The 24,295-nt window shown below is 38.6% G+C and overlaps 1 protein-coding gene across 1 annotated transcript; it reads left to right on the top strand.

The window, feature by feature from the left end:
* Positions 1-2,819: 2,819 nt before the first annotated feature.
* Positions 2,820-4,000, top strand: LOC110870536 (RNA polymerase II subunit 5-mediating protein homolog). Its single transcript, XM_022119716.1, has 2 exons — positions 2,820-3,271; positions 3,325-4,000. The coding sequence occupies exons 1-2, from the start codon at positions 2,820-2,822 to the stop codon at positions 3,998-4,000; spliced, it is 1,128 nt and encodes a 375-aa protein (XP_021975408.1).
* Positions 4,001-24,295: the final 20,295 nt, after the last annotated feature.

Raw genomic sequence — 24,295 nt, 5'->3', positions numbered from 1 at the left:
ACGAGGGTTAGATCTACAGATTTACCGGTTCAATTTGTGAAATAACATTTTTAAATGAGTAGATCTAATGATTAAAACTTGTGGTGCTTTTTATGTCAAATTAGTCTCTGAATAGGCCGATTTACATCACAATGAACATAGGATTTTATTCATATAATTTTTTTATATGAATCTGTGTTCAATTTGAGGATTTGACTGAAAAAATTTTCATGATTCATGTTTGTTCTTGTATGTTCTTTGAACGAGGTGCTGACCGAACGAACAGCAGTCCGAACGGACAACCACCTGATTCTATGCATAGAACTGTTGAAATTTTTTAAGAAGATTGGTGCCTAGGAATCTGTGTCTTAAGTGTTTAACATGTTTGATTCTTTGTTAGTATGTTTTATCACTATTCATCACATAACATAGACAGGATTGCTAACCGTTCGAACAACATTGCTAACCGTTCGGACAGCATTGCTAACCGTTCGGACAACATTGCTAACCATACGGACAACCTTCTTATCATATCTTAAAATCTGTGCAAAATGACAAACCGTTCGGATAGCAATCCGATCGGGTAGTCATCCGTTTGTAAACACATTTCATCCAGTCAACTAGTAAAAGGAATTCTCTTGTATGTCACATGATTCGAGTGGCAACTCGAACGGATAGCAATCCGTTCGAGCGGTCATCCTTTTCAATTGTTGTTGACCATGTTGACTTTATTTATCACACGAGGAAAGCCATCCAATCGGACAGCAATGTCATCCGATCGGACAGCCATCCGATTCCTTAGTACTGTCACATAGGGTATTCCAGTGTTAGAAAATTTTTCAAAATTTTCATCTGTGTCTCAAACCCTGTGCAAATGATTAAAAATGAATATGTTTACAGGGAAAAGGAAAGGATTCGGATAAGGGACATAATGTATACGGTTTGCTCGATGCAACTAGCATAGAGAATACTGTGGTTGAAGAAATGGCTAAGTTTTTAAGAGAAAGCGGGATTGGGAAAGCTCTATCTGACAAAACTATTGTGTATGAATCTCATGTAAGCACTTTCTGGAATACAGCAAGATACGAAGAATCTGATAAAATGATACATCCAGTGTTATGAAAGAAGGATGAGAAAGGAAAGGACATAGATGTGGAGTTTAAGTTTGGTGTTGGAGACCTTAGATGAGTTTAGACTTGAAAGATTTTGACGATGATCCAACTATTATGCAGAATGGGATTTATTGGTCATATTAATGGAAAGATGACTAAAACAAGTTTTTCTAAGGCTTGCAGGTTCTTGATGCACTGTGTAGTACACTCATTATCCCACAGGAAGGGATCATATGATGAAACATCAGATTACATCATGAACATCATCACAAGTTTGGTGCTGAACAGACATTACAACATTTCTTAAGTGATTTTTGAGTATATGAAGGAGAACTGCCAGGCTAAAAGTGACAAGTATATCATGTAACCAAGATTCATCATGATGATGATTAATGATCAGTTCAAGGATCTTCTGAAGAATAATAATGATATTATGGATCTGAGAAACATGTCAACTGATACTATTGCTAGAATTACCAAAGAAGATGATGTAAGAACGAAGGGAATGATATGTAAAATCAGCAAGCCAGCATATGTTGCTCCAGAAAATGATAGATGGAGACATGAAAAGAGTGATTTTGATAAGGAGGATGAGAAGATGAGTTTGATGGTTGAAAAGAAAACCAGATGGTGGTTCGTAAGAGATGGAAAGAGAAAAAGAACGCCGAAGACGTCCCCTGCAGTTTCTATTCCGAAAATTGTAGTAAAGGGTATAGTGAAAGGGGGAGTCATAAAGCAATTAGAACTTTAAACTGTTATAAGTTTCTAATAATTCTGTCAATATCTGTTTTGCAGGGGCTTCTGAAGAGCCACAACAAAGGTTGGTGGATGAGACTGTGTTAGAGCCATCTAAAGTTATTGAACAAGGAGCTGGTCTTCTGAAACAATCACTCGAAAGTTATCTAAAAAGAAATGAAGAAGTTGCAGCTCAAAAGGATCAAGGATCAAGTGTTCAAGCTGAAGGTGTCAAAGCCACAGAACCTGAAGGTGAGGTTCAGGATGATTCAAGTGAAGAAGATTCTGAGGCAACTCAGTCAGAATCAAAATTGGATCCAACAACACTTGGTAGAGGCAAAGCATAACTAAAAAAATGGCCTACAAAGAGGCAGAAAGCATCGGATGAAGAAGACTCTACCTATATTCCTGATGAGCCAAAGAAACAAAGAGAAAAGCGTAAAGCTGTTCAAGCTGGAATAATTCCAAGGAGAGTACGGGCAAAGAAATCTGGTGCTGAATTGTCGAAAGACAAAGGTGGAAAGAAAGAAAAACATGTTCAAAAAACCTGAAAAAACTCAGAGTGTGGAAATTCCAAAAGAACTAGAGGTGCAGAATGTTGAAGTACCTGAAGTTGAGGTTGAGGTTCGGAAGAAGATAGGAGGTGATGATGATTATGTTGAGATCACAGGTTATAAAGTTGCTACACCTCCACGTCCACTTCCACAAGATCAACCAGAATCCTCACATCCTAAAGATACAACTTTTGATTATCTGTTCGAAGGTCTTCCACCTGCAACTGGGATATTCAGAGAAGATATTCCAGAAGATGATTACGATATGTTTAACAACGAAGCTGTGAAAGAATTACTAAAGCAGGTTGCCAATATAGAAAAAGAGAAAGCTAAAACTGAAGCAGAGCGTGATGCATTAAAGGTGCAGATTGAAGAGCTGATGAAAGCAAATCATTAGATCAGAATGGTCTTGATAGATCAAGAAGAAAAGATAAATAAAATGGAAGAGGATGGTGAAGACTACACAAAGATGTTTAATGTCATGCAAGAAGAAATTTCTAAGATGAATAAAGAGCTAGCAAAGATGAATGCTATAAATCAGACATTAAACCAGCTTCTAAGTGAAGTCAGTGAAGCTTCATCAAACGAAATGAAAGCCATGAAGTTAGAAATGGAAGCAATGAAAGCAGACAAAGTGATGAAAGACAATCAGCTTAGTATGCTATATGTTGTCATGGAAAGTTACCTGAAAATAGATGTTCATGCTGCTTTCAATGATCTTGAAGTTAAACGAACTGAAGAGAGAAGAATTGAAAGAGAAAGGCGATTGGCCGAAGAAGCTACTCAGCGAAGGAAAAGTATTATTGAGGAAACACAAGAGGCTGGTGGTTCTTCAAACCAAACTGATGTTGAAATGACTGAAGCTGAAGCAGATCCTCTGGATTCGTACTAGTTGGTGAGTCTTCTGAATCATTTAATCATTATGAAATTATTCTCCGAGTTAGTGCTATTCAGAAGAAAAAGAAGGCAAAAGAAATGTTGTTGTTAGAATGGAAGACACAACAGTTTGTTCTTGTTGGAAAACCATCCACAGTGCCTTACAGCATAAAAGAGATTGTTCGCCAAGTCAAAATTGAAGAAAGGCGAAAAGAGGCAAAGAGGGCTCGTGGAGAAATTGTGGATAGTGATTCTGATTTGGAAATTCTCGGTGATGAAGATGAAGATGAAAACAATGATGATGACAAGTCTGATAAGAAAGATGACAAGGATGATAAAGATGATAAGGGTAATGATGACGATGATCAGGGTGCTTCTGGGTTATTGGTTGAGAATCCTAATGTACTAGAAAAGATTGAAGAGTTGCTAAACGATGAAATCAATGAACAGGAGGATAATCCACATCATGAAGCCACAACATTTGGAAAAGAACCTGCAGATCACGTATTCCTTACTAACCCTACGGTTATCTATCTGAATACTCAACATGAGGGGGAAATTGAGGTTCAGAGGTCAAGAGAAGAGATGTTGGAAGAATTGGGATTGAATGATGGGAAATTTAAGTTCGATATTGAAGATGAGATACCTCAGTCATCTGAAGATGTATTTGAGCCTAGGTATGCTCATGAAGCTAATCATTACAACGATGTTATTGTTGAAGACACTTCGATCAGATTCCTCTGATGAAGAAACTGATTTTCATTATTCCGGAGTTGATGAGACATTTCCTTCTTTTGCGGAAATGTTCAAGGATCGAAATGAAGATGAAATAAGAAGAAAGACTGTGGAAAAAGTTTCAAGTGAAGGTGTTCCAGAGACCACCCCATGAGAAATCCTTGCTGAAGAACGGAAGAAATGGTTCAAAGTAATGCCGAAAGAGAGGAAGACTCTTAGAGCACTTCAGTATTTCACTCATAGCAAAGACATCTCATGGGGTGATATCTTATCATGGGGTTATCTGGAAGATTTACAAGTCTACGCCATCAGACGGGAACAGGGGGTACAGTACTTCGAGTTTTTGTCAGATATTAAAACCCTTCCGTGGTGGGATATAGATTAGTTGGTGAAAACAAAGAACATTAAAGAATTTTATCATGGTTTGGATGTGAAGCAGCACGATCAACGTTTATGGAATTATGTGAAGTTGCAAGCAAAAGCAAGGTATCCTGATTGGAAACCTCACTTTCCAGAGCAAATTGTTACATACTTGGAGAATGGTGAGAAAGACATCACTCTGGATATCAAGCCTTCTCGTTGCTTAAAGAATATGCCTTTACGAGCAATGGAACAGGATTTCCATGAAGAGTTTGAAGGATGGTTATATAAGCAGACTATGGCTGAAGCAATAATCTCTTTATATAACAAGTCCACTAAAGAAGCAAGAAGGATCTGTGTGTTAGATCCTATGTGGCTAGTTAACTGTTCAAAGAAAGACATAGATTGCTTGTTTTACAACAAAATAGTCTATGAAAGGCCTGACAAAGAACAAGCATTGCAGTATCAAACGATTGTGGATGTGTGTTTTGCTCAAGACATCAACTCAGGAAGATATTGGAAGTCAAAATGGAGAGATCTTGAGATTGATGAATTCCTGAAACGATACAAGCGTAACCAGAAGTTTAAATAAGATTGCTGAAAGAGCAGCTGAGCTTGGAAAGCGTAAATTGGGAAAACCGATACCAACGGACCAAACGCCAATCGAGTCAGAGGAAAACAAGATTCCCAAATGGGATCGGAGGCGTGATGGTGATCCGGTTTACAGAAAATGGTGGATCGATGAAGGAAGACATATAAGGCGAAGAATGTTAGAAGATAAAGCTGAAAAGAGAAGACAGAGAGCAAAAGAACGAAGGCGTAACCGGAAGAATTGAAGACTATGCTGGAAGGAACTGCAGCTACATCCGAGGGGGAGTCTGTTAGTACTTACGTCTGTAGCTTCCGTCAGCATTTAGTCATATTTTGTATCTTAGTGAACAATTAGTGTTTATATTTGTATGTACTTAGTATGACAACTCAGGAATCGGGATTGGATTGTAAAGTGTTGACTTTTGTTGACTGTTGTCAGCCGATCGGATGGGCTATCCGATCGGACAGCATTGTCCGCCGATCGGACAGCATGCTATCAGATCGGACAACACTACTTGCCTTCCTGAGTTGCCTATAAATACTCCATCAGGGTATGTCATTTAGGACTTTTGCATCTCTAGATCTGCTGACACCTTCGTGTACTCTGTCATAGTCTGACTTTCTTCTGGCTCTTGTACTTTCACAGTATCTTAATAGAAAGATTCAGACAGTGTTTAAACGTTGAATTGTGTGTCGTACATCTGTGACTTGATTCAAAGGATTCCGCACTTTGATCAAGATCGGTTCATCTACGTTTGCATCAATCGGATCCTTTACGAGGGACCAACAAATGGTATCAGAGCTTCCGTCAGCATTTAGTCATATTTTGTATCTTAGTGAACAATTAATGTTTATATTTGTATGTACGTAGTATGAAAACTCGGGAAACGGGATTGGATTGTAAAGTGTTGACTTTTGTTGATTGTTGCCAGCTGATCGGATGGGCTATCCGATCGGAAAGAATTGTCAGCCGATCGGACAGCATGCTATCCGATCGGACAACACTACTTGCCTTCCTGAGTTGCCTATAAATACCCCATCAGGGTATGTCATTTAGGACTTTTGCATCTCTAGATCTGCTGACACCTTCATGTACTCTGTCATAGTCTGACTTTCTTCTGGCTCTTGTACTTTCACAGTATCTTAATAGAAAGATTCAGACAATATTTAAACGTTGAATTGTGTGTCGTACATCTGTGACTTGATTCAAAGGATTCCGCACTTTGATCAAGAGCGGTTCATCTACGTTTGCATCAATCAGATCCTTTACGAGGGACCAACATTATATATATATATATGTATATATGTATATATATATATTGTGCCCATTAATTCTAACCAACTTCTAAATTATATTTGGCCCTTAGATATTGGTGGGATGAAATCCAATCCATTTAAACTCATGTTTTTAACCGCTATTGTAGCATTTCTCAGCAGTTTCTTTGGTTGGCGGTTAGCTCCAAATTTTTCTGTCCATCTTCCCCACAAATAACTGCTATGGTAGCAGTTTTGTTGCATGTTAATAATTCCGCCCTTTCCGGACAAGTTACAACTTACAAGCAGTTACGGTGCCCTTTTTTACCTCCCGCATCACCGGTAACCTCCATCCAATATAAACTCTCCACGTCTCACTTTTTGTGGATGTGTTGATGAAGAAGAAAGGAGAGACAGGGAGAGAGAGAGAGAGAGAGAGAGAGAAATAGTGAGTAGGAACTCCGGCGAGATCATTACCGCCCCATCTGCTCTACGCCCTGTGCTTCTACCGCCTCTTCTCTCACAGTGAAATTAGGAGAAGAACAAGAGTATGATTAAAAGATTATGAGGTGGACAATACCATATGGCAGATTTATAGGGTTTCTAAACAAGAACAAGAGGAATAACCGGAACATCAAAAGTCGATCATCATGAACCTGTATGTACCAGTACATCGTTTCCTTATCTTTTCTCAATATTTTCTTCTCAAAATGCATTAATTCTTCACTTTTCTATTTGGTACCTATAGTGAGTCGCAACTGGAATATAAACAGCAGAAAGGTATCTGTTTTGATTGATTTCAAGATATTTGTTAATCTGATTGATTTCAAGATGGTGTATTAATGTATGCACACCAAGTGTTTGATAAAAAGTCTATTTGTTAATCTGATTGATTTGAAAAGATATTGTTGTTTCTTTGACCCAGGTTATACCATAGCGTTTGTTTCTGTTGGACCGTTGTTTGACCCGAAAAAGTCAGTTAAGGCAGTTCATCTTTGCGTACAAAGGCGGAATCAGTGTAGACAAAGTAACAACATCTTTTCCTTTCAATTTCCTTCTCTATTAATGCTTTCTGAGTAGATTTTGACAGAGTTTCGACACCTATAGCATGACCTGATTTCGCTCCAATGGTTACAAATGAAGATCACACATGAGGTTTATATAGTGCAGCTGATTTCGCTCCTACCGTATGAGCGAAATCACCATGTGTCTCAAAAGCGAAATCACCAGGTGACCTAAGAGTGAAACCCCCTACTCTAATGTACATATGAGCGAAATCCCATGAACTAATTTCGCTTCTAATGACACATATGTCATTATAAGCGAAATCACCTCTAACATCTCAAATCCTGTTTTTCGACTCCGTACAACCTATCTAGACCTAAGACTCAATACAAACGTAGTCAACAGACATTCAGTGCACCAACATACCCCCCCTTGGATGTTGACGAAGTCTTCAGCTCCGAGTCTTCAGTCTTGGTCTTTTCTCCAACTTTGTCTTTTCATCGAAAAACTCTATCTTCACAGGTTCAGGTTCACTTCCTAGCTCCATCTTCAGACTTCCCCTTTGAATGTTGATCCAAACTCCCCCTTTCACAGACTCCCCCTCTCAGTATGCTAGAATCTGAGGTCTTGATCTGGTTCAAGCTTTAACACTTTGATGCCGTGGGAATGATGAAGTCCAAAACCTGTGTCTCAAACATCAAACATTACAAACTATCTTTTCACAAAAACACACACTCTATCAGTTCTAGAAATCCACTCAAGTATTCAGGTCCAAGTTAATGACCCTGATTACTCAATTAATCTACCAAGTCCAAATTAATGACCTTGGTTGATCTTTTGATAATACAGACTGAATTTGTTTATCATTTTCAAACATTTTCTGAAAATATAACAAGCATCAAATTAATGAACTTGTTTTAACTTGTAAATCACACAAACTCTATCAAAGTAAGCTCTCCTCATTCTTCAGCTCAGAACTTTTCCTGCATCTGCTTCAATCTTTGAGAATCCAACGATTAACTCTCCACTTTGGTTTGTCAAAAAATAAAGCAGAAATAAAATCTTTTTGGATTTTAATAAAGTATTCTAAACTAAGAAATGAAATACAGAAACTTAAATTGCAGAAATTAAAGAAATTAAACTATTTACAAACATATTTTTGTGAACGTGTTAGGGAATCATATCAGCTTATCAGACAAATAACAAGTACCGTTAAGCTTCATTTCATACTCAGACTTAAACAATTCACCTCGATTGTCGATATACTGATCCATCTAAAATTCTCACACACATTTCAATTTACTCAAGATACAATTTAGATGTCTTACGAACTTAGCTCATTCATGTGTCCCACCTCTTGAATATACTCCCGTATCCAGAATCCCAAATATTCAGTCTTACAGGTGAGTATACCACAGATGATATCTATCAGGGGTTAAATGCGAGGGCCGTGAGAGCTCAGGTCGATACTTCCGTATACGCAGAGAGATGACGGCTTCGACTTTTCGGTGTGTCCCCTTTAGAGGATCTTTTAGTTACAACAGCAGCGACTATCAATTTTATTGTTTCATCAGCTTGCTGAGGGCGATGCTATGTTTCAAGCATTTGCAGAAAGTATTATTCGGGGACTAGGTTAGAACTTCCATTCAGCAGAAGTCCCGGAATAATACCCCAGATATCACTGAGTATAAAGACCTAGTATCTCAGAATATGGGACCTTTCAAACGAGATTTCTGGGGTTACCTATATATCCAAGTAGTGTTCCCCACAAATTACGCAAGTTTGAAATTTTAGGATTATATCCCGAATAAATCTACTAAATGTGCGAAAACCTATCGACACATCATCAGTGAGACTGTTTAACTCATTTACTCTTTACAAATCTTTAGCATACTGTAATTGTCTAGCCGATGTACTATCATTTTCCCTTTTTACACAAGCTCTTTTTCAGTTTTCTATTGTTTTTGGATTTTGAAAATTTTATCATGTTTTTGTGTTTTTGCATTTTTTACTGTTTTTGTATTTTTCTGAAAATAAACTATTTACATCTACTCCCCCTAAATACCAAAACAAGTAAAAAATCGACAAACCATTGCAGATTGTTTCTCATCTTCATCCGCAACAGTACTCTCATCAACGCCAATAATGCCATCCGACACCGAAAGAAGCTTCATACCATTCAGTTGTAACAAATATTTAAACCGATTTTTATCAAAAGCTTTGGTATGTAAATCAGCTTTCTGTTCGTCAATGTGGATTTTCTCAATTCGTATCAACTTTTTCTCGAAACAATCGCGAATAAAGTGATGACGAATTTCTATGTGTTTAGTTTTAGCGTGATATACTGGATTCTTTGTTATATTTATAGCGGCCTCATTATCAACAAAAAGAGGTGTGTTAAGAAACTGCAAACCATAGTCACGCATCTGTTGCTGTATCCACAGGATCTGAGAGCAGCAACTGCTAGCAGAAACATACTCCGCTTCACATGTAGATAGCGCCACAGACGTTTGTTTCTTACACTGCCAGGTAACCAATCTAGGTCCAAAAAACTGGCATCCCGCAGTCGTTGATTTTGAATTGACTTTGCAGCATCCGAATCGGAATACCCTTCGAGCGTAAAGTCGCCTTTCCTAGGATACCACAACCCTAATGAAGGAGTTCCTTTCAGGTAGCGTAACATCCTCTTCACAATAATCATATGCGAAGCTCTCGGGTTAGATTGATATCTTGCTGCGAGGCACGTTGGGTACATGATATCAGGACGTGAAGCAGCTAGGTACATCAAAGAACCTATCATGGATCGATAAAACGTTTCATCAGCCCTGTCTCCGGTGAGATCTGGGTGAATCCCATGATTTGTTGCAAGTGGGCTGCAGCTGGAGTAGAACTTGACATTCCAAATTTCTCTAGAATATCATGCACGTACTTCGTCTGGTGAATGAAAATTCCCTCAGGTAGTTGTTCAACTTGTAGACCCAGAAAGAATTTCATCTCCCCCATTGATGACATTTCGAATTTTTGCTTCATCACTGATTCAAAATCTTTGCATAGATTCTCATTTGTCGACCCAAAGATTATATCGTCCACATAAATCTGAACTATCAGAAGATGACCGTCGACCTCTTTAGTGAAGAGAGTGGCATCCACTTTTCCACGTATGAAACTGTTGGCTAGTAGGTGTTGAGACAAAGTCTCGTACCAAGCTCTCGGGGCCTGGTGTAAACCGTATAGCGCTTTGTCCAATAAGTAGACCTTGTTTTTGTGGATTGGATCGGTGAAGCCCGGCGGCTGACCGACATAAACCTCCTCTTTAACCTTCCCATAAAGAAACGCCGATTTTACATCTAACTGATATACTTTGAAGTTCTTCCAAGACGTAAATGCAAGGAAAATTCTAATTGCCTCTAGTCGTGCCACATGAGCATAGGCTTCTGTAAAATCAATCCCCTCCTGTTGACTAAAGCCCTGAACAACGAGTCAAGCTTTATTCCTTACAACAACTCCTCTGTCGTCTCTCTTACACTTCAATACCCATTTTGTATTGATTTTTCTGTGACCATCCGGCAAATCCACTAGCTTCCACACTCCCAACTTTTCAAACTGACTTAACTCTTCTTGCATCGCAATGACCCAAGAGTCTTCAGTGAGCACCTCTTTGTAAGTTCTCGGTTCGATCTGCGAGATAAAACGACTTAGTGAAAAATCAGTTTGTAAAGGTGCTACTGTAGAATAAAAACATGTAAGGCCCTGGTCAATTTGACGTCTCGTGCGAACGCCTGCTTGCAATTCTCCTATGATCAACTCCTCTGGATGATATGAAAGAGTTCGCGGCATTACTTCGCTTGGAACATCCACATCGCCTTCCAGATTAGTAACATTTTGATTTGCACCTTATTCACCAATTTGGTTTATTTGACTTAAATCCTGAATCTGCTCCCCCTCAGAATCTGAATCTCCATGATCAAAGATCGGCATGTTTTCAGCTTCTTGATTATCATTCTCAACCGACTGATTATCTTGAGCAACTTCATTCTGTTGGACATCATCGTGTTCACCAGCATTACTCGGACCTGCTTCATCGTCATTTGAAGTTTCCCGTGGTCGTCTCGAATACTCAGCTGGGAACCTTTGCTGTGACTCGTACTCACGCAAAATATCCAACTCATCAAAGAAATCTTCTTCTTCTTCTTCTTCTCTCATATCAAACGAATCCCACAATTTGTCATAATTATATCGCCATGAATCTCCTAGATTTTGTGGCGGCATTGTATAACCTTGACATTCAACATTTGCAGCTTCAATAATCCGCTTCTCACTTGGAACGAAGACACGTCTCGAAGGACTTGAATATCCAACAAATATACCCTCAATGCACTTCGGACCAAACTTTCCATAAGGCTCTAGAACAGTACAGGGTGACCCGAACAGTTCAAGATACTTCAAATTCGGTTTGCGGTTATTGATCAACTCAAAGCATGTTTTGTTGAACTTTTTGACAGTGAGAACCCTGTTGAGCGTATAGCATGCGGCGGAAACAGCTTCAGCCCAAAAATTAATCGGTAACTTTGAATCTGCGAGCATAGTTCTGGCCGTCTCGATTAGTTTTCGGTTTTTGCGTTCTGCTACTCCATTCTGCTGCGGAGTGTACGGAGTGCTAAACTCATGCAAAATACCTCTTTCATCACAAAATTCTTCCATTTTGCTGTTCTTGAATTCAGTACCATTATCACTATGAATTCTTTTGCTATGCCTTTGTTACAGATTCTCAATCTTCTTGAACAACGCCATCAAACTGTCAAACGTTTCGTCTTTCGTCTTCAAGAAAGAAACCCACGAAAATCTGGAATATTCATCAGTAACCACAAGACAATATTTGTCTCCTGTAATACTCTTGACATTCACCGGACCAAACAAATCCATGTGAAGTCTCTCCAGGGGTCTTGAGACTGAATTGACTTGCTTTGTAGGGTGTGACTTTTTCTTCTGCTTGCCTTTAACACAACTAATGCACTCCCCTTCCAGATGAAAACCTTTGACATGAACTCCTGTAACCAAATCATTGTGCACCAAGTGATTCATTTTTCTAAGATATATATATGTCCCATTTTCCGGTGCCACAATCTCGATTCCTTTTCAGTTGCTCTGGACACGAAACAATGAGCCTGACCCGTGGTTGTAGAAGCTACGCTCATATCCAACACGTACAGATCATTAACTCTCGGTGCCCTCATGATAATCCATTCCTCAGGGATAACAAATCCTGGCTTCAAGATCAAACATTCTTTAACAGTGAAGTGAGTGGTATACATCCTGTCACAGATCTGCGAGATACTCAGCAGATTGTTCTCCAGCTCAGCAATGTAGTTAACTCTCTCAAACGTCACAATCCTGTTGGATAACGTTCCTTCACCAATAATCCTTCCTCCTTGATTACCCGCAAAACCAACATAACCTCCATTGATATTCTTCACATCATAGAACAATGCAGTCTTTCCTGTCATATGTCGAGACGCTCCACTGTCCATAATCCAGTGTGAGACTAATCTCGGAAGATCCTGCACATATAACAACATGATTTACACACTTCAATAAAGATGTCGATTCATGCTTCGCGATCAAGGAAGCTCCGGCAATTCAAACTGTTTAGTCAAACATTGTGTCCACCCAAGCCTCATCAGCCTTGGGTGTAACCTTGACATTTTTAACTCTCGCAATTTGAATTTTAAAGTTTTCAGCCTTCAAAGGTGGAAAATTTGCATCATAATCAATCGGAATTGAATCCTCAGAAGGTGAAATCTTTTTCTCAGTTTTCGGTTTCCATACTTGTTGAGATAATGCTACCCGTTTGTAAAATTTGTCATTTTTAGTTACCACTTTCTTTACGGGTTCATTTTTCACTTTGGTGTTGTCATTTTTCACACTCTTTTTCTCAAGAACTATTGGTGCTTTAACCTTCTCGTCAACTTTCTTCTTTTGAATCTTCACAGTTTCAATCTTAGGCTTCACATTGGTACACTTTCGTGCAATGTGACCAACTTGATTACATCTAAAGCAAGTTCGAGTATCAACTACCCGACTCGTGCCTTCAGACTGAGCCTGTGAAGCTCTCTTCTCAAAGAATTCTTCATTCGATTTTGAAAAAAAAATTCTTTCTCTTCATCTGCAAGTGAACTCGAACTGCTCACAAACCTTTTCTTTTCAACAAACCTCTTGTTTTGAACATTTCTCTTTTGATAACTCTTACCACCCTGATATCCACCCGACCAATTGTTTTGGATTTTTGTTATTATAGAAACGCGGTGGAACAACAGGTTTTTTGTAGTATGATTTATCTTTTTCAAAATTCATTTGTCTCTTTGTTTGACTCAGACTGTTCACTTCTGACAATTCAACTTCAACCAACTTGAAAACATTTGTTAACTTTTTCACATTCACATTCTCAATGGGAAACTCTGAATCCGAATACAACTTATCAGATCCCGACATCTTGTACATGACAAGAGTAGGTTCATCATTTAAGTTGTTTTTGGACTTTTGTTTCGGAATGTATTTATCCAAGAAACATCCATCATCTTCAGCTGAATCAGACATCAAAACACTTTCAGCTGTGCTCTTAGCAATCTCTGTCTGAACACTATCATCAGATGATGTAAATGTTGGTGCACTACATCTGTTGATTTCATCTAGGATTGGATCTTACATTGTAATGTATAGATTAGGGCACGAAAATACGAGAAAATGCGAGTGTGTATGATGTTTGTGACTTAGGTTCGCTATTAGGGACAATTGATAGAGGTCCGCTTTTGTGACACTTGTGAGGTTCGCTTATATGGACATTGGTCACAAAAGCGAACCAGACATCCTATATATAGATGTCTTATTAGCGAACCTGATAAGAACGAAGAAGGTGTTGATTTCCGCACCGAAGCTCTGCCGGTGTGACGATTGAACTGTAAAAGCTGTCAAATCAATAAAACAAGCAGTTAGAGTGAAGTGTGTGCTATTTCTACCTTTGTTTCTTATAATTCCGCATCTGAAACACAGGAGATTACTTCTGAACGACTCGTTTGGGTCAGCGTATGATCCTACAATTGGTATCAGAGCCTGGGAGGAGGTTTTCTGCAGAATATAGCCGGTTTTCGTCATCATTTCTTACTTCTACACCTTCTTTTCTTGATTCGGGAAGTTTTCACGGTCAGAATTGATTCAAAAGCTCACAGATTGTGTATTATCAATCAAAGGCAAACCCTTGAAAGTTTCAAGCAAAAATATGGACGAGAAATGGGTCAAAACAGCTTTGTTTTGAGATTCGCTTTTACGGACAGTTGAGAGATCCGCTCGTAAGTCACTGGTCCGCTCCAAATTTCCAACAGGTCCGCTCGAATTTGGTGCTGGTCCGCTCCAAAATTGCACCTGGTCCGCTCGAAAGACAATCATCAGGTTCGCTTTTAAGGTTTTCATCTGGTCCGCTCGGAAGGTCCGCTTATAGTGCATCTGGTCTGTTTGATTTCTGGTTCGCTCGAAGGGTCCGCTCGAGAGGTTGCTGTCTGGTCCGCTCGAAAGACTGTTTTCTGGTCCGCTCGAATTGATCATCCGGTTCGCTTTTGTGAACATTACTGGTCCGCTCGAATTGATCATCCGGTTCGCTTTTGTGAACATTACTGGTCCGCTTTTGTGTTCAAGTTTAGTTCGCTTATAAGTCACTTGCCTTAAAAAACGTGTCATCATGGATACCGAGTTCTACAATGCGTTTGCAACATCGTCGTCACCAGCTGCGATTGCTCAAGCCATGAATCTAGAAAACGAAACGGGAACCACCCAGAAACCCCCGAAATTGATGAGTATCGAAGAATACTACAGGTGGAAGGATAGATTTGAAAACTGGGTTCAAGCAAATCATCTTAGATCATGGGAATGTATCTTGAAGAAGTATGTGTTACCGAGAACGGAGGTGAATGTTATCAAACAGATATCCGAATTCACAGATCAAGAACGTGCAATGTACAGAGCGGAGAAAATGATGATCAGTTTATTGCAACAAGCGATTAATGAAGATATATTCATTCTGTTAGAACACGCCAAAACTGCTAAGTCGATATGGGATGCTCTTAAAGTCAAATTCGAGGGAAGTGAGAGTATGATTAAAAGCAAAAAGGCATTGCTTAAGAAAGAGTTTGATCTTTTTAGCAGCTTACCAGGAGAGGATACTAAGAATCTGATTGAAAGATACTGTCACTTAGTGCGATCATTGACAATGATTGGTGTTGATAAAAGTCGTGAAGAGTATGTGGATAAGTTGGCTGATGCATTACCTCAGAAGGAGTGGGAAACGTATTTGATGATATTGAAAAACACGGGTGTTTATGACGGACTGACAATTGGACAATTTATCGAAAAATTAGAGGCTCAGAATCTGGACAGCAAAAGATCATCAGGATGAATAGTCCGAGTGGTCAACAAGATGTGAAAATGTACTACAGGGGTAGCATTTCAGCCACTGAGTCTGAGAGAAGTCCGAAAATTCAGACGGCATTCAGTGCTGGTGATTCATCTGACAAAGCTGATCAGGGTTCAAACATTAGTAGCAGCGGGTTTTCATCATTTCCAAGTGTAAATCCTAAAGAGACAAACACAAGTTTTCAGTCTCAGAGTACAAAAACAGGAAATGGATATGTGATTCAATGCAACATAGCTCTCAACCTTCCAGAAGGTCAAAGCTTCTCTGAAGACACTGCAAAAGACCATATGGCACTTCTGGGTTCTGTTCTGTTATCCTATGAAGGTCTGGTTGCTGGTCGGATCGGAAATCCTATGCTCACCAAAGAGGATTACGATCAAACGCCGAAGAGATGGAACTTATGGATATCAAATGGTGTCTTGCAAGTGTTCTTCGACGTGCTGAGAAGTTCAAAACAATTACCAGGAGAAATGACTTTCTTGATGCTCATGTATCTACTTTAGGTTTTGATAAATCTAAAGTTACTTGTTTTCGATGCAGGGAGAAAGGCCATTTCAAACGGGAGTGCAAGGGAAGAGAAGCTAGCGGAGCACATAATCCATTTGGGAAAGATGATTATTACCGCAAAGCTATCTATCAACAAGTTGGTCAATCTCAAGAACCACAGACGGCTCATGGGAGGAAGATTGAAGATCCCAAAAGAGCATGTTTGGTAGATTTCAGCTGGAGTGATTACATATCATCTGAAGGCAAAGCAGCACGCATAATCGATCAAGATGATGAGAAACTACCAGAAGGTTTTAGTTGGGATATGTTTGTTGATGAGAAGGGAGAGTTTAAAGCTTTCATTGCCAAGATTATGAGGGAGCCAGACATGTTTGCCACCTGGATGAAGTCTATCGGTGAAACTGTCAAATCAGTTGCTTCTGATGAAAGTTCTTATAGTTCTGATGAAAATACAGAAAGTGTTGATGAACTTTCAGAAAGATCTGGGGAGGTTTCAGAGAGTTCAGATGAGAGTATACAGAATGATGTTACTTCAGAAAAGGAAGTTGTATTTGATCAAACACCATCTGATTTTGGTGTATCAGATGCTGATTCTGAAAAATTTGTAGAGTTTGATCAATCACCGGTTAACAAAAGCAGTGATGATGAAGAAGAAAAATATATAAATGTTGCTGAAACTCATCTTTCTCCTAAAAGTTTTCATGTTTATTTTGCAGATCGCATGGAGAAACTAAAGGAGAAAAGAGCTGCTAGAGAACAACAGAAAGAATATGAAGATGATGTTCAGAATGTTGAAAGTGCTGCTGAAAAAATTACCGAGGTTGAGAAAGAAGAAGAAAAGGTGATCGGAGTAGAAAAGGTGATTGAAGTTGTGAAAACAATCGAGGTTGAGAAAATTGTTGAAGTCGTCAAGCCTTGTGAAAAGTGTTTGGAAGCCTGCAAGGAATGTGCAACAAAAGACGACATTATAGCTGAGTACGAGAAGAAGAAGGAGCAGTTACTGTTCAACCTTAATTATGTGAAAGAATCGTACGATGTCTTGAACAAAACAGTAACTGGTCTCCAAACGACAAACTCAGAAAGAGAACAGGCACTGACAATGATGAATGCAACTTTGATGTCAAAACAAAAAGCGATCAATTTCTACATTGAAGAGAGTGCCAAATGGAAGCAAGAATTGGAAACTGAAAAGATCGAAAATGAGAGAATTAGGCGGTTATTGTTAAGCTATTCTACTTCTGATTATCTCATTGATCATGTTTACCCAACTGTTGCAGGATTGGAAGCTTTTCAAGACGAGAAGCCAAAGAAGAAGAAAGACTGTGGTAAGAAACCGACTGTTAGCTATAACAAGTGTCCGCCTCCAATTTGGGATGGGTATTCTCCTAGGAAACCAAACGAGGAGCAACTTGAGAAAGCAGTCAATATAAAGTTAAAATCCGACACAACTGACGTTTTACCAGATAACATTGATATCACGTTTACCTCGTCCGATACCGATCATGAGTCTGAGTTAATTAAAAAGGTGGTCGATCAGGTGTTGGATACTAATGAGGAGTCCGAGTCGAAATCTGAGTCTGGAGGGTCAAATTCGTCAGTCAACAGTCCAAATTCGTCCGTCAAACGGTCTTATAGTTTAGAATTTTTGTTATCAAAGTCAAATTTGAATGATGAAACATTCAAAGTTGTTTATACTTTGAATGGTTCTAACAAATTATATTACAACAAAGAGTTTCCAATAATGAGTATTAAAACAGAATCGATTAACAAAACTTTCAAACTATTAGAGATTAACATTCCTGAATTAAAAGTTTTAAAAAATTTTGAAAAACCCAAAAAGTATACTTCTAGAGTTTAACAACGTCTAAACAAGAAAAAGGGTTACAATTCTGGTTCTGGTTTTCAAAAGAAACCTAACCAAAATCGTAGCTACAAAAAGAAAGGTTTAGGCTTTGTTCCACCAGAAAATTATAAAAATGATAAAAAATCTAAAACAAAAACAGAATTTGTGTCAGGTGGAAGCTCAGATGAAGAACAGAAGAAACCATTCTGGAGACAGTCAAACCAAGAGTTTCTTGCTGAGCGAAAGAAGAATGGAACTGAAGTGTTTTATCAAAGGGAGACTCGTACCTGTTACAGATGCAATGAAACTGGTCACATTGCATGGAACTGTTCTTCAAATGCAAAAACAAATCAGGGAGTTTCTCAGAAACTAAAAGAAAAAGTTGTTGATGTTGAACCACCAACCGATAGACTTAAATGTTTTGAAAATTCTAAATATGAGGTTGGTGAGTGTTCGGAAAAGAATTTTTACAAAAAGAAAGAAAAGACAACCAGGTGTGGGTTGTTAAAAAGGTTGATGTGAATGTCGGCGATGAATCTGGTTCCACAAAGCCAGAAGAGCCACAAGTTGAGAAGAAAATTTTAGTGAATGATGAAGAGTTTCCGTCACTAAAATTTGAGGAAGTTAAGAAGAAAATTGGAAAAACTGAGATTTCAAATCAGTTTTACAAAGAAAAAGATGATTTTGATGTCGAGAAAACATTCAACGGGAATGTTAATAAGATTTTTGGAAAGATGTTGAGTGGGAGAGCAAAGGGGGTTAAAGATTTTTATGCCACGAAAAAGGCAACATACAACCCTACTGCTCAGGAGTTGAAATCCATCAAGTCTGAGAAGACTTGGATGGATGTATGTTTTCCATGATAGTCGAAGGACTATGCCGGAGATCCCAAGTTTATATCATGGATCAGGAATCGGCATCTTTCTAGTGTTTGAATAGTTTGTTTGAAAGAATTTGAATAGTGTTTTGGATTTTACAGGTTGAAGGACTATGCCGAAGCTTCCAGGTTGGTAAGTGCGAAGCAGGAATCGGCATCCTGATTGGTAAAATGGTGATGTAGACGTAACATTCCTACAAGTGGTATTGTGTGTTTTTACAAGTGGTTATTTTTACAATTGGTTTAGAGGTTGCTTGATTGCAAATGGTAAATCAGGGACATTAAGTTGTACTTGATTTACTACATATGGGTAAAAGATAGACAAGATGATGAACCACATCCCCGTACTTAAAAATGATAAACCTACAAGTGGTTTTTATCAACACAAACCCATTTTCCGGAAAAGTCATTTTGATTAAAACAAACATAAGTGTTTTGAAATCTAAATGAGAAAATGGTTTGTGATAGGGGGAGTTCAGATTGTTTATGCCTAGTGAATGGCGATTTGATGTAATTCGATGTCAGTTGTCAAGTTTCTGTACAGTTTGTTTTACTTTTCATGTTTCTAGTGGGTCAAGAGTCTAGAAGTTTTCAAATTTTCTTTGAAATGTGTTTGCATTTTAGGGGGAGTAAGAAATTTTTTAGAAAATCCAAAAACATTTGAAAATTTGAAAAAGCCAAAAACATGATAAAAATAAAAAATGGGTTTCGTTGTGAAAAAGAGGAAATGATAAGTACATCAGTAGGCTGTCACAACATGCTAAAGAAATGTAATGTCAAAATGTGATAAACAATCTTACTACGAATATGTCAGTAGGTTTTCGCACATTTAGTAAATTGAAACGAGATATAAACCTAAATTCAAACTTGCTTAATTCGTGGGTAACTATTCTTGAATATATGGGTAACCCCCGAAATCTTGTTTGAAAGATCCCGTATTCTGAGATACTAGGTCTTTATACTCAGTGATATCTGGGGTATTATCCCGGGACTTCTGCTGTATGGAAGTACTGACCTAGTCCCCGGATAATACTTTCTGCATATGCTTGAAAAAGCGCCGCCCTCAGCAAATTGATGAAACAATAAAAAGTGATAATCATTGCTGTTGTAAAAAAGATCCTCTAAAGGGGACCCACCAAAAGTCGAGCCGTCATCTCTCTGCTGAACGGAAGTTCTGACCTGAGCTCTCACGGTTTCGCATCTACCCCTTTACAGATATCAGCTGTGGTATACTCACCTGTAAGACTGAATATTTGGGATCTGGATACAGGAGTATATTCAAGTGGAGTGATACACAATTAAGTTTAAGTCTTTAAAACATTAATATCGTATCTCGAATCATTTGAAATCTGTGTGAAAATTTAAGTGGACCAATATACTGACAATCTAGGTAAATTGTTTAGAACTGAGAATGTTTAAAGCTTAACGGTGTTAGTGACATGTCTCATAAACTGATATGATCCTCTTACATGAACTCACAAAAATATTGTCTGTAAATATTTTCATTACTGCATTACAGTTTTATTTATTTCAAAATCCAAAAAGATTTTCAGTGTGTTTTAGCATAAATTTTTGAAAAAGTCAAAAAGATTTTCGACAACTGATGTTGGAAAACTGATTTTCAAAATTTCGCGTGCTAAACATGATGAGCAGCATTTGAGAGGGAGTGTTTGTGTGAAATTAAATGCTTTCATAATATAACCTTTTATGTGGTTTATCAGAATTTGGGTTTGGTTTGAGAGGGAGTCTGTGTTGATGCACAGTTACATGTTAGTGTTGGTGCACTTAAAATTGATAAAATTAGAAAATTTATTTCTGGGTTAAGAATGTGCAAGAAAGCCAGGTTTCGATTTTGGATCTGAAGATAGAGTGTCAGGTTTCAATTCCTGAAGACCTCTGTTGGAGCCAGGTTGATCGATCCTGAAAGCCTGTGCAGAGTCAGAAAAAGATCCTGAAGATGTTGCTGAAGAACAAAAGAATGCCAGTAAATCAAGAGGGGGAGTCTGAAGATAGAGAGAAAGAAATGCCCAGAGACTGATCAAGACAAGAAATCTTAAAGGCACAGCGTCAGTGCTCGATAGTCGACTGCATCAACATCTGAGGGGGAGTCTGTTGGTGCACTACATCTGTTGATTTCGTCTAGGATTGGATCTTACATAGTAATGTATAGATTAGGGCTCGAAATACGAGAAAATGCGAGTGTGTATGATGTTTGTGACTTAGGTTCGCTTTTAGGGACAATTGATAGAGGTCCGCTTTTGTGACACTTGTGAGGTTCGCTTATATGGACACTGGTCACAAAAGCGAACCAAACATCCTATATATAGATGTCTTATTAGCGAACCTGATAAGAACGAAGAAGGTGTTGATTTCCGCACCGAAGCTCTGCCGGTGTGACGATTGAACTGTCAAATCAATAAAACAAGCAGTTAGAGTGAAGTGTGTGCTATTTCTACCTTTGTTTCTTATAATTCCGCATCTGAAACACAGGAGATTACCTCTGAACGACTCGTTTGGGTCAGCGTACGATCCTACAGTAAAAGTAACATCAATGTTCTCCGGAAGTTTTACTTCACTTTCTTCCTCAATTTCAACCAACCCAGATTGCTTTTTTTGTATAATTTTCCAGAATCGGCGGTGGAACTCTATGAAAACCCACCCCAGTTCCATCAGAATAAACATCTTCGCCTGCTTTGTTTTTCCCGATTGGTTTTGGAACAATGTGTTGCAAAACAAAGCTTGCGGAGTTGTAACTGTTAAGCTTCAACTGGATTCGCTCATTTTCAAATTCAGCCTCTGAACTTTAAGTTTCAATTTAGCGATTTCATCCAGTTGTTAGTTGATTGATTCTTCTTTTAATCTAAGCATAGTTTTCAGTTGAACATTTTCTTTATAAGTTTTACCATTTCGATCATCATTATCTTTCATTGTGCTTTTAAGCTTCTCAAATTTTTCAATGATTTGACGGTTTTCAAGAACTAACTTTTCATTTTCTTGTCTAATCCTCTCAAGATCAGTTTTATCATTTTCAATTTTGTTAGTTAACTCTTTTATCCGTTCAGTTGAAGCTTTAACCATCTTGTCACGATCAAGAATTTGATCCTCAACTTTTCTGACCTTCTCTGTCAGATCCTCAACCTTCTTACCGTTGAGATACGTGACAGTGTTACAAAATTTGCATTCTTTGATGCAATTTTTGCAATCAACATTCCCATTGACTTTCTTACCTGATTCAGTCGTTGACGTGTTTGAACTGACCTGTCTTTTAGACTCAGAGACGGATTTAGAATCTACCTCAATCGCCTTAGCTGCCAGCACCTTGTCAGCCATCTTTCCGAGATTTTCAGCAGTCAACTCCTGGGTAGTGTCAATGATCCCAGTATCAACCTTCTTTGAATTCTCTTTCTCTTCTTTCTCCTTCTTCTCTTTCTCTTCTTTCTCTTTCTCATCTCCAGTTCCCCACCATTTATTCTGCCAGTAATCATCATCATCTTTTAACTCTTTGATTATGGCCTCTAAATCAAGAGTGTTGTGATCAATAGCAATGTTTCCATATGGGTCAAGATAACACTCTCTGTCTGGATCCCATCTATTTGCTCTTTTTGCCTCCGAAAAGATACCAGATATTCTGATCATTCTGTTTCTGGCCAACAACCTTCTGTAATTATACTTTTGTTCTTCAGTTCTGTTGTCTTTCCACGGAACAGGTTCATTCTTTGCCATGAACGCGTAACCAACCGCATCTTCCTCCGGTAGCAGTTCACTCCAGTCATAACCCTCACATCATAAATCACCGCACGAGCTCTAGATTTCTCTATGTTACCTTCAATCTGCTTCATTCTTGGCGGCTCTGATTTGTTTTGATGATATATCGCCTTCTTGTAGTAATCTTCCCTGAACGGGTTTTCAGACTCATCAGCATACGCGTTTCTGCACTCACGTTTGAAGTGACCTTTCTGCTTACACTTGAAGCATGTCACCTTGGACTTGTCAAACCCCAACTTGGTAGATGGTCCACCAATTGACTTTCTGCCGGTTATTTCCATGAAACGCTGTGCTCGACGAACAGCACTGGCCATGCACCACCTTGTGTCAATCAGTTCCATTTCTTCAGGATCTATTTGGTCATAGTCCTCTTTTGTTAGGTTGGTGTTGCCAATCTTCCCAGCTACAAGGCTTTCATACGATTCCAATGCTGACGCTAGGAAAACCATTTGCTGCTTAGCCGACTCCTCGCTGAAATTCTGAGCATTCTTCATGTCTACAGCGATGTTGCAATGAAACAAGTTCTTTGCCTCAGACTGGTTTAAATTTGATGACGACCCACTGTGATAACCACTGTGATATTCACTACTTTGACTTTCTTTGTTAGTTGTGGACACATTCTCAGCAGAAAACGCAGTTTTGGGAGAATTGTTCTTTGGCATCATGCTCTTTGGATAATACAAATCCAAGTTCTGCTGGTACGATGAGTGATTGACTTTGTGTGTATTCTTCAATTCCAACTCATGACTTTCAAGTCTATCAATCAACAAATCCACAGTAAGATCTGTAGGCTTGATCGTATTCTTCAGCATCAATGCATAGTACTGCCAATCCATTTCATCCGGTAATGAATCAAACAGCTTATCAACTAGCTCATCATGAGAATAAGAAATTTCATGTCTCGCTAGTTCTAGTTTTAGATGCCCAAACCTCTCAATCATTTTACAGACTGACTCATTCTTTAAACACCCAAACAGATCAAACTCTTTTTTAAGAAGTTTCCTTTTGTTTTTCACAATTTCTTTACTTCCTAAACATTTGTTTTTCAACTTTTCCCAGAGATCTTTTGCACTAGAGTATTCGATCAGAGAGATTATATCTTCACGAACAGAGTGAAACAACAGCGCAATACATTTCTGCTCAGCAACAAACGACTCTATCTCATCAGATGTTGATAAAGTTTCACCCTTTTTGCCTCCATTATTGTATCCATTTTTTAGACTCTTCCAGCTCGGAAACGCAAAAGCCATCAACCAATCTTCGAATTTCTTTGCCCACCGACTATACTCCTCGATAGCCATCAACTTCGGTGGTTTGTTGTAAGTTCCGAAAGCACTTTCAACCTCCAAAGCATCCGATAATTTCTTCTTGGCGTTTGGCGGGTTCTCATTGTTGTTGCTTGTAGATGTATCATCTCCCGAATTTCCAGCAAATGCGTACATGTTGCTAAACGGGTTCATGAAAATGTCATCCATCTTGAATGTACCTGAAAGATTAGCAAACACTTAGAAAAATTTTCGAAATTTTTGAAAAACTATGATTTCGAGCGAATAGCAATTTCGAGCGAAATCAGATGTACACTCGAGCGAAATCAGATGTACACTCGAGTGAAATCAGATGTTAACTGATTACGAGCGAAAT

Source organism: Helianthus annuus, chromosome 8 (assembly GCF_002127325.2).
Source record: "Helianthus annuus cultivar XRQ/B chromosome 8, HanXRQr2.0-SUNRISE, whole genome shotgun sequence".
NCBI lineage: Eukaryota > Viridiplantae > Streptophyta > Magnoliopsida > Asterales > Asteraceae > Helianthus > Helianthus annuus.
This window is presented reverse-complemented; position numbering and strand designations above follow the sequence as displayed.